Raw genomic sequence first — 15434 nt, 5'->3', positions numbered from 1 at the left:
ATTTATTTTTCACTTGAAGGAGAACTATGGGGTGAGTGAATTACACTCATCTCTATAGTTGGAGCCAACGTGTGACATTAGGAAATTCACACGTCGGCTCTATTCATTGGGAAGTGAGCGAAAACATACCGCTGCTCACTTACTTCCTGACTGTCAGTCACCGCTCCCTGCACGGATTTCCCCCCTCCTATCCTCCAACGCTGACTGGATGGACGGGAGGTGGTGGGCATAGCTGGCTCTGCCTCTAGATGGGCAGAGCCCGCTGTTAATCAGCCAGCGGGGTGGATCTCAACAGTATTGTTGAGATCTGCCCCAGCTGCAGCGCTCTCAGCTTATAGCGGGCAATAGCCCACTATATACTGAGTTTTGGGTCACGGGAGGACGTTAGTTAGTCCTACCGTGACCCGAAAGGGAACTATGGGGAAAAAAGGTTACCCCATAGTTCACCTAACTAACTTTATTGCGATCACAGAGGGGATAACAAGCCCCTATCTGATAGCGTTTGGAGGTGACAGGTTCTCTTTTTAGAGCCAGCCCTCCATTACAGAAGATCGAGCACAGCATTGTGCTTTTCCATCTCCTGTGCAGCCTGGCTTGTGACAGCTGAGACAGGAACCTGTCTCACTGATCACACAGAGCAGATCAGGGAACAGACGTTCTCTGGTCTGCTCCCTGCTCTCCATCCTGAAGTCATTTGCAAGGGTCCTGTGTCCCCTAGAAGAGTGGAGGACCCTGAAGATCGAGAAGTGAGCGAACGCCGGTATGTGTTCGCTCACTTCCTGAACTACTGAGCCGACCTGTGACAGTTTCATTGTCACAGGTCGGCTAGAACTATGAGGATGAGTGAAAAGCACTCACCTCATAGTTCTCCTTTAAGTTTCTTTGTGTTAGCCACACTCCCTTAAAATACATAGTTGTTTTGTAATCCCTTTTACAAGAATAGTCTAATTCCTTATTGTCTTATCATGTTTCTAGATCAGAGAACTTTACTGTACTTGTCTAGAAAAGAGAGTATGGGAAACTGAAGATTACATTTCAGCATTGCAGCTTCTTAGGTATGTATATACATTTTAACCCACCTTACTTTATTGAACCTGTACATTGCATTTTTGTTATTTTGGAGACTACAGATGTATCCTACAGAATAGCATATAACTTTTACTTCCTGATCCACTTTTTTTTCTTAGTCATTGAGGGACACGAGATTCAGATACAGTTGGGCTAGACTGCAGGAGGATTTGGACACTAGCAAACAAACAGTGAGCAGCCCCGTAAAACCCCTCCCAATCCCTGCATACTTTAGGTTTTTTTTTTTTTCCTGGGGGTCTAGATGGATAAACGTCTTTTCTATGTTGAGAAACGCAAAGCCATATTTTACTAGCTATTTTATTTCCAAAGCCTTGTTTTCTCTGGTTGGACCTGCATTGCAACTAACCCTGGCTGTGATGCTAGTTTATCAAACAATAGAGGAACATCTGGAAAAATCTTTGGCTCAAATGTTGGGCTTTGAATGCAGGCATGTAAAAAGTGGTTGCTATGCATGCTTTTTGTGGGGCAACATTTTTTTGCGGGGCTGCAATGGAAACCCTCATCAAGGATGTCACTGGGGGGAAGGAATACCCATCTGCCCTAGCAGAAAAACATAGACTTTAGGCAGAAAAAAACTAAAACGCCTGACACCAAGTACTGGGTTGTCTGGCCTTGTGGCTCTAGAGTCCACTTCAGAAGTTGAAAAAAATCCTTATTTTAGATCTCTTGGAAGATCCTGATAGGCTGGGGAAAAGTCCCAGACAGATTGCCGGTGCAGGGGACTTGGACGCCAGAGAGATCTAAATCAATATTCTGGAGCTACTTCCCCGTTTACTTAGTTGGTGTGCACATCGGCTGGTGGATGACCTCAGCCTGAATCTGGGGGAGTGGTTCCTATACTCAGAAGTGTTCCAGAACCTATATAACAGATGGATGACAACAGATGTGTACTTTTAGCATCCAGGTTTAACACCCAACTAGACATGTTTGTCTCAGGTAAAGAGATTTTCTGGTGTAAGCAGTGCATAGTCTGATAGTTCCATGGGATCAGTACAGCCTGGTCTATGCCTTTCCTCCCCTGAAACCCATTCCAGCAGATTTTCCCAGGTGGATGTTGTATGCCGACCTGATCAGACTCCTGGCAGATGCTCCATGGGTTCTTCCAGATTGTCAGTTCCTTTTGTCTCAAGGATTGGTTGCTTCACAGTCGCTCGCTTTAATGGCATGGTTGTTGAAGCCCAAGTCTTGAAGGACAGGGGTATCTCTGAATTAGCATTTCCCAAGATGGTAAATTGGTAGTAAATCGCTGCTGGGTTTTTTGCTCTAATGTTTTGGCGTCTGGCATCAGATTGGAGAGGCGGCCATCTGGTCTTCTGTTCACATTTTATGTTTAAGTTTTACCAGGTGAATTTTCAGGTCTCATCTGACACCAGTTTCAGATGTAAGGTCCATTCGGCGTCTCTTTGAGCTGCAGGAAGCCCCAAGTTCTGTTGTTGTGTGAGCCTGTTCGTGTTTTGTTGTTATTGCCCTCCCCACAGTTGGACTGCATTTAGACATCCCAGTTGTCTCTGAATCCTGTGTTCCTTGATGAACGAGAAAGAAAATTGGATTTACCATATCATAATATCCATTTCTTGGAGTTTATTGAGAGACACAGATCCCCCCCTCTGTGTTTATGTTCATGCTCTTAGTATTGTTTTTCTCCTAAACTGAGGCATGCTGAGAGTGGGAGGGGTTATACCAGGCTGGTTACTGTTTTTTTGTTTGCCGGTGCCAAAATCTTTTTGTAGGGAGCAGTATAGCTCAATAGTTTCTGAATCACATGTCTGTCAATGAATTGCAAGTAATGGCCATTCAGTCAAGGTGAAAGCAATTTAAATGCAACAACTTCCCTCAACGCATGCTGCATCTGACCTGATTGAGTGTGAAACCCATGTATACTAGTCCTGGAAATGTTGCAAACGTTTATTAAAAAAAAAAAAAGAATAAATTCTTGATTATTTGTGAAGGTTCTTGCATAAAATAGGATTCAGAACCTTCATCCATGAAAGATTTGGAACCTTTACCATGGTCTTTTAGTAGCACATTTCTTTTCATTGGGGTTATCCATGAATCATGAGCGAGCTATAACCAAGCAAAGTTCATCCACACACATGATGTGCAAATGAAAAATCATCTCTAGTCCGCTTATAGAAATGCTGAACTGTAAATCATCCTAAAGTAAAAGATTGCAGTATTTTGTTTTCAGCAGCATTAAAACAGCCTAATGATAAAAGCAAATTATATGATGATTGTTAAGCAGGTGTTGATTTGATACCTCATTTTATGTAATTTCTGAAAAACAAAACGCCAATGTATTTCTACACTAAAGTCTAAAAAAAAGTCGGTTCTGCTATTTCTAGGTAGTGAAGGAAGGATTATAAAAAGCAAGACACTCTGTGTCAGACGTAATTGGGTTAGTCATAAATAGAACTGATAATGAAATTAGGGGTTAATAGGCAACCAGTCGTTTTTACAGGGATGTCAAGAAGCACTTTTCCATAATGATCTACGTAGAACTATGGCCTTCCATTGAAAAAAAAAACAATTCTAAATTGTCATATCAAAGTGCATTCCTCCAGAAGGTGTATCAGCTGTTCACTGAAGACAAAAAAATGACATTTAACCAGTGGTGCCATACTTTTGCATACATCAAAAGTTATCTAAGAGGAGCATTTCTTGTTGCCCATAGCAACCAAATAGCTTCCAGCTGACATTTTTATTGAGGAAAATAAAAATTAAACATGTATTCTGATTGATATGGTTGATATGGGAAACAAGAAATGTTCCTGGAATAACACTTCTCAAATGCATTTCCTTACAACTTTGATCACCAGTATCTCATCTAGTTCTTTCCTGCTGGAATAATGCTGGATGCCTGTGTTAGATACCTCAGTGTATTAATTAGCCCCATTTGTCAATTCACAGGTAAACTCCTACATAGTATCAATCATCACTAATTGTATGTTTCTACCAATATGACAGCAACTACATACCTGAAATAATGCAAAAGAATACAAATAATTAGGATAGTTTGGTTTTGTAAGGCTGACTTGATTTAATGGTGGAGTCTGTACATATTGATGTCCATATGCAACATGTTTGCTAGCATTGAATACATGTAATTATATAAATCAACAAATTATTTTGTGGTTTATAAAATTCCGATCAGTTTGAAACCGATATATAAAGCGAGGTAAAGGTAACATTTTCTTTCTTTCCCATAACCAGAGCTTCATTTTTACAGTTCGCAGGTTTGAAAATTGATGAAGCGGACTATTTACTATAGGAAACAAGAAATATTTACCTTTGTTGTTTAGGGAAGTTACTGCACTTAACATTGCACAATTTCCTTTTCTGTCATATATTGCCAGGCTTACCGTTATCTGACGTAGTTTCCAGATCTGCCCTGGCATAACCTTTGTTTCTATTGTAAAGGTTTTATGTCAACAATCTATAGTGTCCAAGACATTACATAGGAAAACAGCTTTAAGTCTGAGTAAAGCATTATCAATCAAGGAAACAGGAAAAGTAGATCATTTATGTTAACAAACAAGTAGCTTTTACCAGCCTGAACATCAGCCCCTGTCATGCCAGCGCTGGGACCTCGGAGCAGGATGTGGTAATCTCTGTCTCCATAATATTTCAAGCCTACACTATACCTTTCAAAATCCTTTGAAGAGCAGAAAGGTTTGCTTTTGGATATAAATCATTGAAAAATACCTCTTGTGACAGACTCCCTGATACCCCGACTGGATATCTCCGTCTTAAGCCTGTTCCCCGGGTGCTGGAACCAGAAGCAAGTGAATATAGCATGGGCTTACCCCAAGAATCAGACAACACTGACTTTGGAGTGGAAACGTGAACTGGTTTATTGAAGAAAGCACACAGAGTTTATACTTCAAAGAATCGGATAAGAGTTCAGTATGTTACCTTGACCAATCCCCTCCCCCAGACAGCAGGGTGCCGCATTGGAATTCCTTAATTAGATGAGAGCTTGATCACATCGACCTAAACAATGGCCACTCCAGACAGCCTGCTGCCTTCACAAAATTACGTTTAGCAGAGATGGTATCCAAACAGATGGAAGTCTGGATGGTTCAAATCAAGTCAAATAGTGCTCTCTCTCTAGATAAAATATTGAACAGGAAAGCACACACAGCAAACAAAGTTCTCCGGGGTAATACATCTCTGCAGCCCTAGGTCCGTCACACCTCTCTGTTCCAATTTCAGTAACTATGCCACGTTCTGTGCAAGTGAGAATCGTCACCAGGTTTTTCATGGGAACACAAAATTCAAAACCTTATTCTAGATTCTAACCCTTCCTGCTCTGCCCAAAACTAGGGGGAAAAAAGTCTTGACTATGTTTCCACTATTCTAAATTAATTTGACCATCCTTGTGTTAGAGATGGATGTCTTTCTATAGATTTGCAAAGGTCATTTCGGAAAAAGTATATAAAAAGACTTGCTCAGATCTTGCTGCGTTTGGTGTAAATTCTACAAGCTTGTTCCAAGTATCGTCAGAAGCGTGTAATGCAAAACTTGTAACACAAACATTTCACACATTATGACATTATCTGTTGTGTTACTGGAAATTCAATACTTTCAATTTGAGTGGCGGAACACAAAATATTTCACTTCTGATGTTTTGAGGGATTTTCGCTGTGGCATACTAAGCATTGCTGATAGGTTAGATTGATTTTAGTTGTGTAAACATAGTACTAATGGTGACCATAAAAATTGGAAGAACGGGAGGGGCCAGAAGAACACAACATTGTAAACAATTGTAGAAGGGAGAAGAAGTAAAAATGTATTAAATATAATTGACAAAATGAAGAACACACAACAAATATAGGTAGAAATGGTTATAGTTGGTCCTGCTACATGTAGCATTGTGACCTCTGTCTTTTCACATGTGGTGGAAGCACCAGTTTTATTTATTACCTGAACAGATACGTATAACCACAGCCTACCTTGAAGGTAGGACACTGTTTCCTCAGCACTGCTGGGGTAATATTTTCATAAATCACTTTTTTTTTTTTCCGTGGTTGATTTTACTTTATTCATATGTGGATGCAGTTGAATATAATCTCTCCACAACAGCTATCCGGAATGGCTAATTTTCAACAATGCCTTGGAAGCAGTACTGGACACAGCGAACCAAAGAATGGAGGACCTGCCTGTAACGTGACCCTAGGGCACTGGACACCTGATGTAATGGCTTGTTAGCCGCCGAGTGTTCTACAGGCACAGATCTGGGTCGAAGCCTTAGGTGTTTTCCAGTCTCTAAAGACTTCTTTGGGATAATGCCTACTGCCATACTTTGGTTAGTATGCCCCTGTAAGGCAACAACTTGGTATTTGACACTGATCATTCTACTCTGCCTATGGCACTTTCCTTACCTTAAGTGCTGTAAATTTCTCTTTGTGTAAGTATGCAACCTTGAACATTATTCACTGCATGTGGCACTGTCCTTACCCTTGTGTACTATGCCAGTTAGCCGCAGAGTGCTTTTCACTGTGTGAGGACTGGAGACATCCTAGGCCTTCATGGCCTCCCTCTGACTGTATGCTGGACTTATTTCCCTTAGACAAGGAATTCCTTGACAATCGGTCTCTTACATCTATAGACCACCCAGTCCTTTATGAAAATAGACACCTCCCCACCTTAGTGAATGATACTTTCTCAGACTCAGTTTAGCTCCCAGTTTTTGTCAACTGCAATATTTCTACGCCACTAATGGCGGGTAACCTAGCTGTGCAAAAGTAAGAACGGATTGATTCAGATATTCTCATGTCCTCTTGTTTTGCCCAATATCACGGAGCTGCATGATGCCCGTCGCTCCAGCTCTACTGGCGTCATAGAGGCATCTAAATTAATGTTGCACATAAAGCTTATGTCTATTAAAATGCATAGGCCACTTTTATGGGTTTGCAATGTAAAATACTCCTTTAAGAAAAGCTTTATTACTTCATATTTTACATGGTAGGCCTCTTTTTGGCCATTTTCTAGATGGTGATATGTCCAATCCTCCTGTTGGTGATCGTTCTGGGTGCCTACTCCGGAAGATATGTTGATGTGGCTGACCTTGGTCAGGCCTCGGCTCTTCTGTTACCCTTTACAGGAGATCAAAGTCTGTCTCATGTTGCTCACAGATTTCACGGCACAAACCTTCGAAATACACCCTTGCCACTTGTGTTTTCTCTTCTTCTGGACCTCTTCTTTATTAAAAATGCCCTGTTTACTGTTTTTTCCTGTTTTTCATTTACTGGTGCTACTTTTGCTGTCTGGCTGTACTTCACCATGTGCGCTTTAGCTGCCCTCATTAAGGCGATTCCCTCTTTTTCATTTCTGTTGTCTCCTTTCATCCCGTCTTTTTGTACAGGTTTTTTTTTTTACCCGTCAGGAGATTCTAGATTCGGTTCACTCATAAGCTGTTTTCATTAGTTTCCTGTTTTGTTCAGAAGTCTGATGTAGCATTTAATTCAACTTCTGGGTGTTATTCCTCATTATCAATGTTTCTTCTTGGCTACTATCGTATGCCATGTTTTTGCCTTCTCTGCTCTCTGAGTATAGTTGGTACTATATCCTAACCCTGGAGATTGTTACTCCCTGGTGTTCTTCGGACTCTTTTTTTTCCCTAATAGGGTTCTGATTCCCATTTCTTTCCATGCTAATATGTGTGAAGTAGATATGCCCCTTCACTCACCACTTCTATCTGGTTGTACTCATTTTTCCTTTTTTACGGCTTCAGTTAGCAACCACATGGGTATCTCTCGCCATGTCGGTACTTTATCTGACCCTTAATCGGTAAGTGTTTTGTCCTCTATTTTGAGGAATTGGGATACCCTCATACATTTGAGCGCTGCCTGCCCCTTTTTGCATATCGCATGCCTTCATGGCTTTTATTGGTTAGATCCAGGGTTCCATTCTGTTTTAAGATTCCTTGTATCTCCTTGCTACCCCTGTTTCTGGTGGTAATTTTGAGTTGCTAAAACCTTTTTAAAATTTCTAAATTTCTTAAAATTTTTAGCTCCTTATAAATTATTTTCTCTGGTAGATGGAAACCCGATCATCTACACTCTGCAAATTGTTTTTGCTATTCTGCATTCTTTTTGGCATTTATTTGGTAGCTCTCCCTCCCTTATCCATCTCTTCACTGGATGGTTTCTTCCCTCATTCATATCTATTTTGCCTTTATCTCTTCAGATTTACTTCTTCAGTTTCTCAACTATTTTTCTGTGGCTATTGCCCACTCCTCAGTGGTATTGCTTTTGGACATCCCACTCATCTATGAATACTGCCAATACTCCTGTGCCCCTCAATGGGCAATAAAGTAAAAAAAGATTACTGTACTTACCGTAATATCTTTTTCTTGGAGTCTCTTGATGGGCACAAGTCCCACCCCTCTGTATTCCTGGCCCTATACTGCTTGCTCACAAAAGTGAGGTAGCAGGGATGTGGGCAGGGTTATAAGGGATGTTTTTTTGTTTGCCAGGGTCCACCTACTGAAGGCAGCTGCATATAGTCCACTTGTCTGTACAATTCTTCTATAGTAACACTTGTATGACATTTATAATTGACTAAAATGTTTACAAACTCCTTTTTAGTCCTAAGTCATATGTGCAGACTAAACTTTTTTTCTTCTAGTTTTAGATTGGTATATGGGTCAGAACCTCTTGTTAGCAGCAACACAGACAAAATTAAAAATGCTTTCTTTAGCAAAATAGGGGAAGGCTAGAACCTCCATCAAATTTGTATTTCTCTATGTATTTCTGTTGCAGATTTCCTTTCTGGGGAAAACATTGTCAGCAGGATGGGAAGTGAGGGTAAATCTTTCTAACGGGAGTGGTAATCCTTCCCAACTCTATTCAAAACTAGAAAAAAAGGTTTGCCATGACAAACACTTTAAATTGAACTCAAAGTAAACAGTAAAATGCTGTATTAAATTGGATACATGTGAACTGTCTCACCCGGGAAACAATATGTCATTGTATTTAGCTAGTCTTGTGATCTGTGCTCCTGTGACAAAGCACAGCACTGGTCCCCGACCTGAGTAAGAACTACAGTTTGGTCAAGGAATTACCCCTAACATACTGCTTTGACAAGGAGAAACTGTCATACTGTTGAGGTCATTTCTGTGTTCTCACTTGTTACAAGCATGTTTACAGTCTTACTACCTGCGCTGTAGTTCATAAGTGACCATCAGCACTTACCCTACATTTCACAGTCTCAATGTTGCTGTACAGAGAATTACAGAAAGCAAAAAGAAAGTGAGAACTCAAAACAAATTTGAAATGGCTTTTTAATAACTGCCTGCCGTTCGGTTTTAATTTCTCATTTTGGAACAGATGACATAAGACGGTCTTAAATTATTGATTAATTTCTCTTTTTTTTAATGTTTTGCAGGATGTTGGCAAAAGATGAGCTTGTGGCCACACTTCAAAAGTGTGTGGAAGTTTTAAAACCGTATTCTGAAAAGCAGCTTGGCAGCACTCTTAAAAAGCTGGAGGAGTTCCTGGTCCAATTCCAGTGTCTTGAAGGTAAATGTGTGGCAGTGCAGCCCACTTTACTGGCAGGAGTTGGAGACAAACACAAGCAGTGAATTTTTCGCCAGTGTCTACCCACAACTAGCACTAGTTCTTTCTTATAGCTGTATGCATTCTATATACTAGACTACAAAGAGACCATGATTGTGAAGTGCTTTGATAGGTAAAAGAGGTGTACTGTATCCGTAAGTTAAGTATGGTGTAAGGTGGAACACTATGAAAACAGGTCATGTCTTTTATGTATGCATACAAATATACACACACCAGTAATTGATTTTATTACGTTTTCTACAGCAACCTATAAATAGACTAGACTTAATATTGATGTCCTATAGATGTACACACTCATGCACCGATTTTGAATGAATGCTAGGTAACATATCAACATGTCCAGGGGGCTTTTAGAAGGAACCCGAGCATTAGAGAAAAAAAGAGAACATCTAAATTGCATTCAGATGTCACTGGTAGAACCAAACCCAGCACTGAAAGTTCTCAGTGTGTTTAACTCTTTGCAAAATATGAACAGGTATAAACAGTCCAGGTAGTTTTCTTTGCCAGGGTACATAGAATGCTTTGATCACCATAGCCATCTTTAGTCTGAACCTTAGCTCAGCAACAGGAAACCTAATTTCCTAATGCTGAGCAAACAAATGATGTAAAGCCACATTATATAGTGTTTTCCTTGTATCTTACAGAAATCTGGCTAGCATGTGACAGCAGGTACTGGAGGAATATATCTAGCTTGGCAGTAAATCACTAAGCGTATTTAGGAAACTAAACATGCATGGTAATGGAAAACACATGAACAGTTGAAACAAGTGAAGCCAGTCAGTTTGCCACTGGAATTATTGAAACATACAGTACTTTGTATTTTGTTAAACAGAATACAAAATAGCTTTAGAGATCAAGGACACACCATACACTTTATAGTCTGTCAGTGTAATGAGAATGAGACGGTCAGGGTATCACAGAAGTAACCTGATTTGCACAGTTGGCAAGCAAGAATAGACAGAAATCTCCTCTCATCCTCAGTTGTCATATTATCTTACCTGTGATGTTTTCATAATCAGATGGTGCTCTGAAGTTCTGGCAGCATCCAGAGAGAATTACTTCTCTTGTTCTCTGGTCTCTGTTCTGTATTACATTCTTTCACATCTTAGACATTTGCTAGTGTTGTACCTAATATACATTTACTGCATGGTGTAAATAAAAAGACCATGTGTTTCTCAAACCCTTTGTATCTAGACTTAAAACAAGTTAGATATTTAAAGTGACATTAAAGTCAAAAAATGTTTTCCCTCCCCCCATGTTAATGTTAGCACTTACCTTAAATGATGTCTCTTATTCTGATCTTCTTTCCTCATGTTTTCATCTGTCCCTCCAGCGGTGCAGCGGCTCTCCGATCCAGCCCTGACTGCTCTGTCTCTCCGATCCAGCGTTGTCTGCATGCGGGTGCACCCGTCCATAGACTTACCTTGCGTCTCTGCTCGTCTCCCGACCGAGAATCGGAACTGCGCATGCGCCCGCCCCAAGATCCTTGCGGCCGTACGAGCAGTTCCTGATTCTCGGCGCGGGAGCGCGCAGTGATAACGAGGTAAGTTTAAACCTAGTTAAAGCGGTTTTTTTTTTAACCTTTTGCCTATATCTACTGCTTGCTAGCAGTAGATATAGGCAAAAAAAAGGAGGGTTTAGAACCCCTTTAAAGTGACACTGAATTCAGGAGTTAAATCTTACATGCATTCAAGTACCCTAACTATTGACAAGAATGTATCTTATTTGTGTATCACTCAGCTGTAGATCCTCAAATCATCTCTGAATTGGTGCTGACACGGTCCTTCCTTCTGGAGGGGGGCTACTGTTGTTCTCCATGGTCCCTGTGTGTGTTGTAAAGTACCCACCACTCCAAGCTCGCTCCCATGATAGACTACAATCTCAATACAAATTAGTAAAGTAACCGTGAGATTGTTGTCTATCACCGGAGTGAGCTTGGAGCAGTGGCTACTTTACAACACACTATTCCACTTGGACTATGGATGATGTACTTTCTAAAAAGCGTATTAGTGATGGGGGTTCAACATGAAGCTGAAGACAATGGTTGTGTTTTATTTCAGAAAGATACTCTACTGTGATCAGTTAAGGCTGATACCTTGTAGGTTCTTATTTTCTTTCTAACATTGACGTCTGAATTAACACTGTTGACACAGCTGTATCTGTAGAGTTCATGGAAGAGTCACCAAAGCCTATCATAACTCTTCCTTAAACACAGGAATCACACTGCTTTTAAAAGTCAGAGCACCAACATGAAATAACGCTTGATAGTATATGTTTAGGCAAAGCTTTTTGTTTTGTCCATTTGGGGGATTGAGAGTGTCTTCCTATTGTAAAATGATGTCCTGTATATGAAGCCTCTAACTTATTATGCTGCAGTGATTTCATTGTATACTTACATTGTTTTATGTTTAATGGATAACTGTACCTTTAAAACACTTTGAGGGAAATTCATCAAAACTGGAGCAGAGAAAATCTGGAGTTGCCCTTGGCAACCAATCAGCTTCTCTCATTTTCAAAGCTTAACTGAACAAACTTAAAGAAGCTGGTTGTCATTTGGGAACTGCTCAACATTCTGTCTGATCCTGATTTTTTATACATTTCCCCCATTGTCTACTCTTAGGGGACACCAAGCAACCGTTACAAGTATAACTTCGTACTTCTGCCTTCTCTTTTCCTGTGTTTGGGAGCTGTTGTCACAGGTCCGTTCCAGTGCAAACATTGATCTGTTTACATTCTGCACTGTAACTGCAGAGGAGATCTGAAAACAGAAAGGATAGCATCTTCTCTGCATTCCTGTTCGATTTAGTGGGGTTGATTTACTAAAGGCAAATAGGCTGTTCACTGTGTAAGGTAGTTTTTACTTTGCAAGGGAATTTTCCTTTAGCTTAGTGAATATAGTGAAAACTCACTTTGCGAAAAATAGCCAATCTTGTGCAAGGAAATATATAACACATTTTTCTTCCACATGATTAGGTGAGGGAAGTCAGCAGAGCTTCACCTTTATTCACTAAGCTAAGGAAAAATTCCATTGCAAAGTGGACAGACTATTTTCCATTAGTATATGATCCCCTAAGTCTCCAGTGTCAGGGACATGAATGATGCTTTCTGTTCTACATTGCACCCTTGTGCATTCACTGAAGAAACAGATCACGCATTGATGAAAGAAAGGCCCTGAATGTAGCTAAAGTGCAAAGAGAACACTTCTGCAAACCAGGACAGAGGACAAGGAAGGCACCAGGGATCCCAGGGAGCAGGCAATGCTTATCGAAATGTATGCATAATTAGAGGGGACTTAAGTCTTTGTAACCCAGTGCAAAGAGTCACTTAAGTTTACTGAAGTTACGTCTGTAAAATAATTTTGTTTCTTTGTTACGGTTTACTAATCTTTTCACATTGCTGCGTTCGTTTCTGCATAAGTCCAAATGTTTCTTTTTATATAAATGAAGTACCAAAGCCCCGAATAGTTGTGCTATTACTAGAAAGTAATAATAGTAGACATGGTTAAAATATCTCGATTAATTGCAGGAGAAAATTTGGAAAATGTGGACTATGAAGAGGGTGCAGCACAAAAGGGCCTGCATAAGAAGACAGACCTGTATCAACTTCAGAAGGTCAGCATTCAAACTGTAGTTCTATAGTCTGTGCATAAAGTATTTGATTGATTATTGCACCTTCTGCCGTATTGTAGGCTCATGCTACAGGTGACAGTCTGCCAGTGTTTGCAGTGGGAAAGTTCACAAACATAAGTTTAACCCCTTTGTGACGGGAGACGTACAGTTTACGTCTTGTCACTTTGTGCCTATATGACTGGCCACGTACACTGTACGTGACGAGTTATATCAGGCTTTGTAATGCCGGTATTTGCTGATTCTCAGCATTTAACAGTCATTCATTAATGTCTCAGTATTGAGGCATTAATTAATGAAATAATTAAGCTTTTTGTAAAAGCTTCTTCCTTTCATTAATGAAAGAATGAAGCCGTTACATGCAAATAGAGGACCGCCATTTGCGATCCCGTATTTGACAGCTCAAAATAGCAGAGAGGCAGCAGTGACTCACCTCACCTCTCTGCTATTTGTTTTGACAGCTTTAGATACATTTCACTGAAAGATTTTATGAACAGAACCTGAAAACTAGCTCAGTCATGAAGGGGTTAAAGGTTGTATTTTTCCAAATGCTAAAAAAATGATGTTGTATACCAGCACACAAGGCCCTCCCTATAATGAGGCCATTGCCTCAGACAGTATCTCATTGAGGGGTGATAGGGGGGCAGCTACAGTGTCCCAGGTTGCTAAGAGCTTGTGTCCCGCCGAGCACCTGGCAACCAGTAACGTCAGTGAGCTGGGCGGGATGCCAGAGCCGCTGACATCGGCCCCCACAACCCCTCCGACGACAAGTGCACCAGTGACCATTCCCTGTCAGCACCCCCACCAGAACGGCAACACCTCAGGCACTACATTGGCAGTACCCATGTAACACCTGTTATTTTAAAGCTAATATTTCACCTTCATTCATTTTTGTCTGCCTCTCTATCTGTAATCTATAAATAACTCTTGAACCTGTTCAAGCAGGTGGTTCCTGAGGAAAATGACAGTATAAAATGACAGCGACATTTTTACAGACAGTATATGTTTAACGTTTTATGGAAAAGCAACACAAATCTGTGCTCATACAAGACCTGTTTTTTTATGCTACGATAAACTGACAACCCGGGCTAAATAAAGAATATTATAAATGTGCTTTTCAACAGATTAATTTGAGTCGCAGTTGGCCTTGTGCACATCTACCAATCATTCTCGTTCTCTGGTTAATAGAATCTGAGAATCTGGTGGCAGTGGGCTTTACTGTTGTTGCTTAGTACGGTTTGATAAAAGAGGCTAAATGTAAAAGCTGGTGAGCTGTGGGTGGATAACAATGTGCTTGGGTATTTCTGATTAAAGCTATCAATTTCAATGGAAAGCTCTGCAGACATTGCATCAAACACTCCTGAGCATGCCAGACAGTCTTATATTTCCTTAAGTAAGCAACTGGAAAACTGTCTCCTGTCCTTTGACAGACTTATTAAGAATGGGAATACAGTATAGAAAGAGTTTTAGATCACCCCTAGAAATTGTTTTCTAGGAGATATCTACATAGGACACATAAAATGGAAGGAATAGAGATGAATGCTTTCTCATTCGCATATGTACATTGAAAGCGTGATGTTTTATCCCTTTACTTTCAGCTGCAAGATCATTTATAGTCCTGTAGATTTAAACGCAAGTTCGCCAGTAGGTCAGAAGACTGTTTGATTGGATCCTGATGTCAGAGGTTTACTTAGACATGCTCTATCAGATGTTTATCATGTTCCTTCTTTTCCAGACATTGTTAGAAATGAAAGAGACGAGAAGAACAAAGAAGCCAAACAAGTTTGAATCCCTGCGACTCGAAGTCACAGAGTTTCTGAATAGTCTAGTAAGGTGTGTGCCAGGACTTGCTTTTCCTTCTTATGCTATAATGTATAATTATTCATTTCCTAATTGGTTGCATGTCTAAGAAATTATTCTTTGCCATCTGTTACACACTGTTTATACTACAAGGCTAAGATGAAGTTAGGGCTTTCGATTGCTTTAGGTTGTGCATTTAAACAATAAGGAGATATTACAAGAACACTTTTCCAGTAAATATTTTACATAGAAGCACCTTTTAGGGCCTGTTCACATGATTTTCATGTCCTGATCAGGTGCGGATCTGCAGACGCGGTGCTATGTGTTTTTGCCGCGTTTT

At 40.3% G+C, this 15434-nt stretch overlaps 1 protein-coding gene across 1 annotated transcript in view; it reads left to right on the top strand.

The window, feature by feature from the left end:
- Positions 1 to 15434, top strand: part of ORC3 (origin recognition complex subunit 3) — a 60508-nt gene that overhangs the window by 39180 nt on the left and 5894 nt on the right. Inside the window, exons 14-17 of the mRNA XM_018554358.1 lie at positions 976 to 1055; positions 9478 to 9611; positions 13194 to 13279; positions 15030 to 15127. Of these exons, the coding sequence (XP_018409860.1) occupies positions 976 to 1055; positions 9478 to 9611; positions 13194 to 13279; positions 15030 to 15127 (398 nt within the window). The remainder of the gene's footprint in view (positions 1 to 975; positions 1056 to 9477; positions 9612 to 13193; positions 13280 to 15029; positions 15128 to 15434) is intronic.

The sequence above is a fragment of the Nanorana parkeri genome, unplaced genomic scaffold, assembly GCF_000935625.1.
Source record: "Nanorana parkeri isolate BGI_ZX_2015 unplaced genomic scaffold, ASM93562v1 scaffold154, whole genome shotgun sequence".
NCBI classification, from domain to species: domain Eukaryota; kingdom Metazoa; phylum Chordata; class Amphibia; order Anura; family Dicroglossidae; genus Nanorana; species Nanorana parkeri.
The sequence above is the reverse complement of the archived record's forward strand: the minus strand, read 5'-3'. Positions and strand labels throughout refer to the sequence as shown.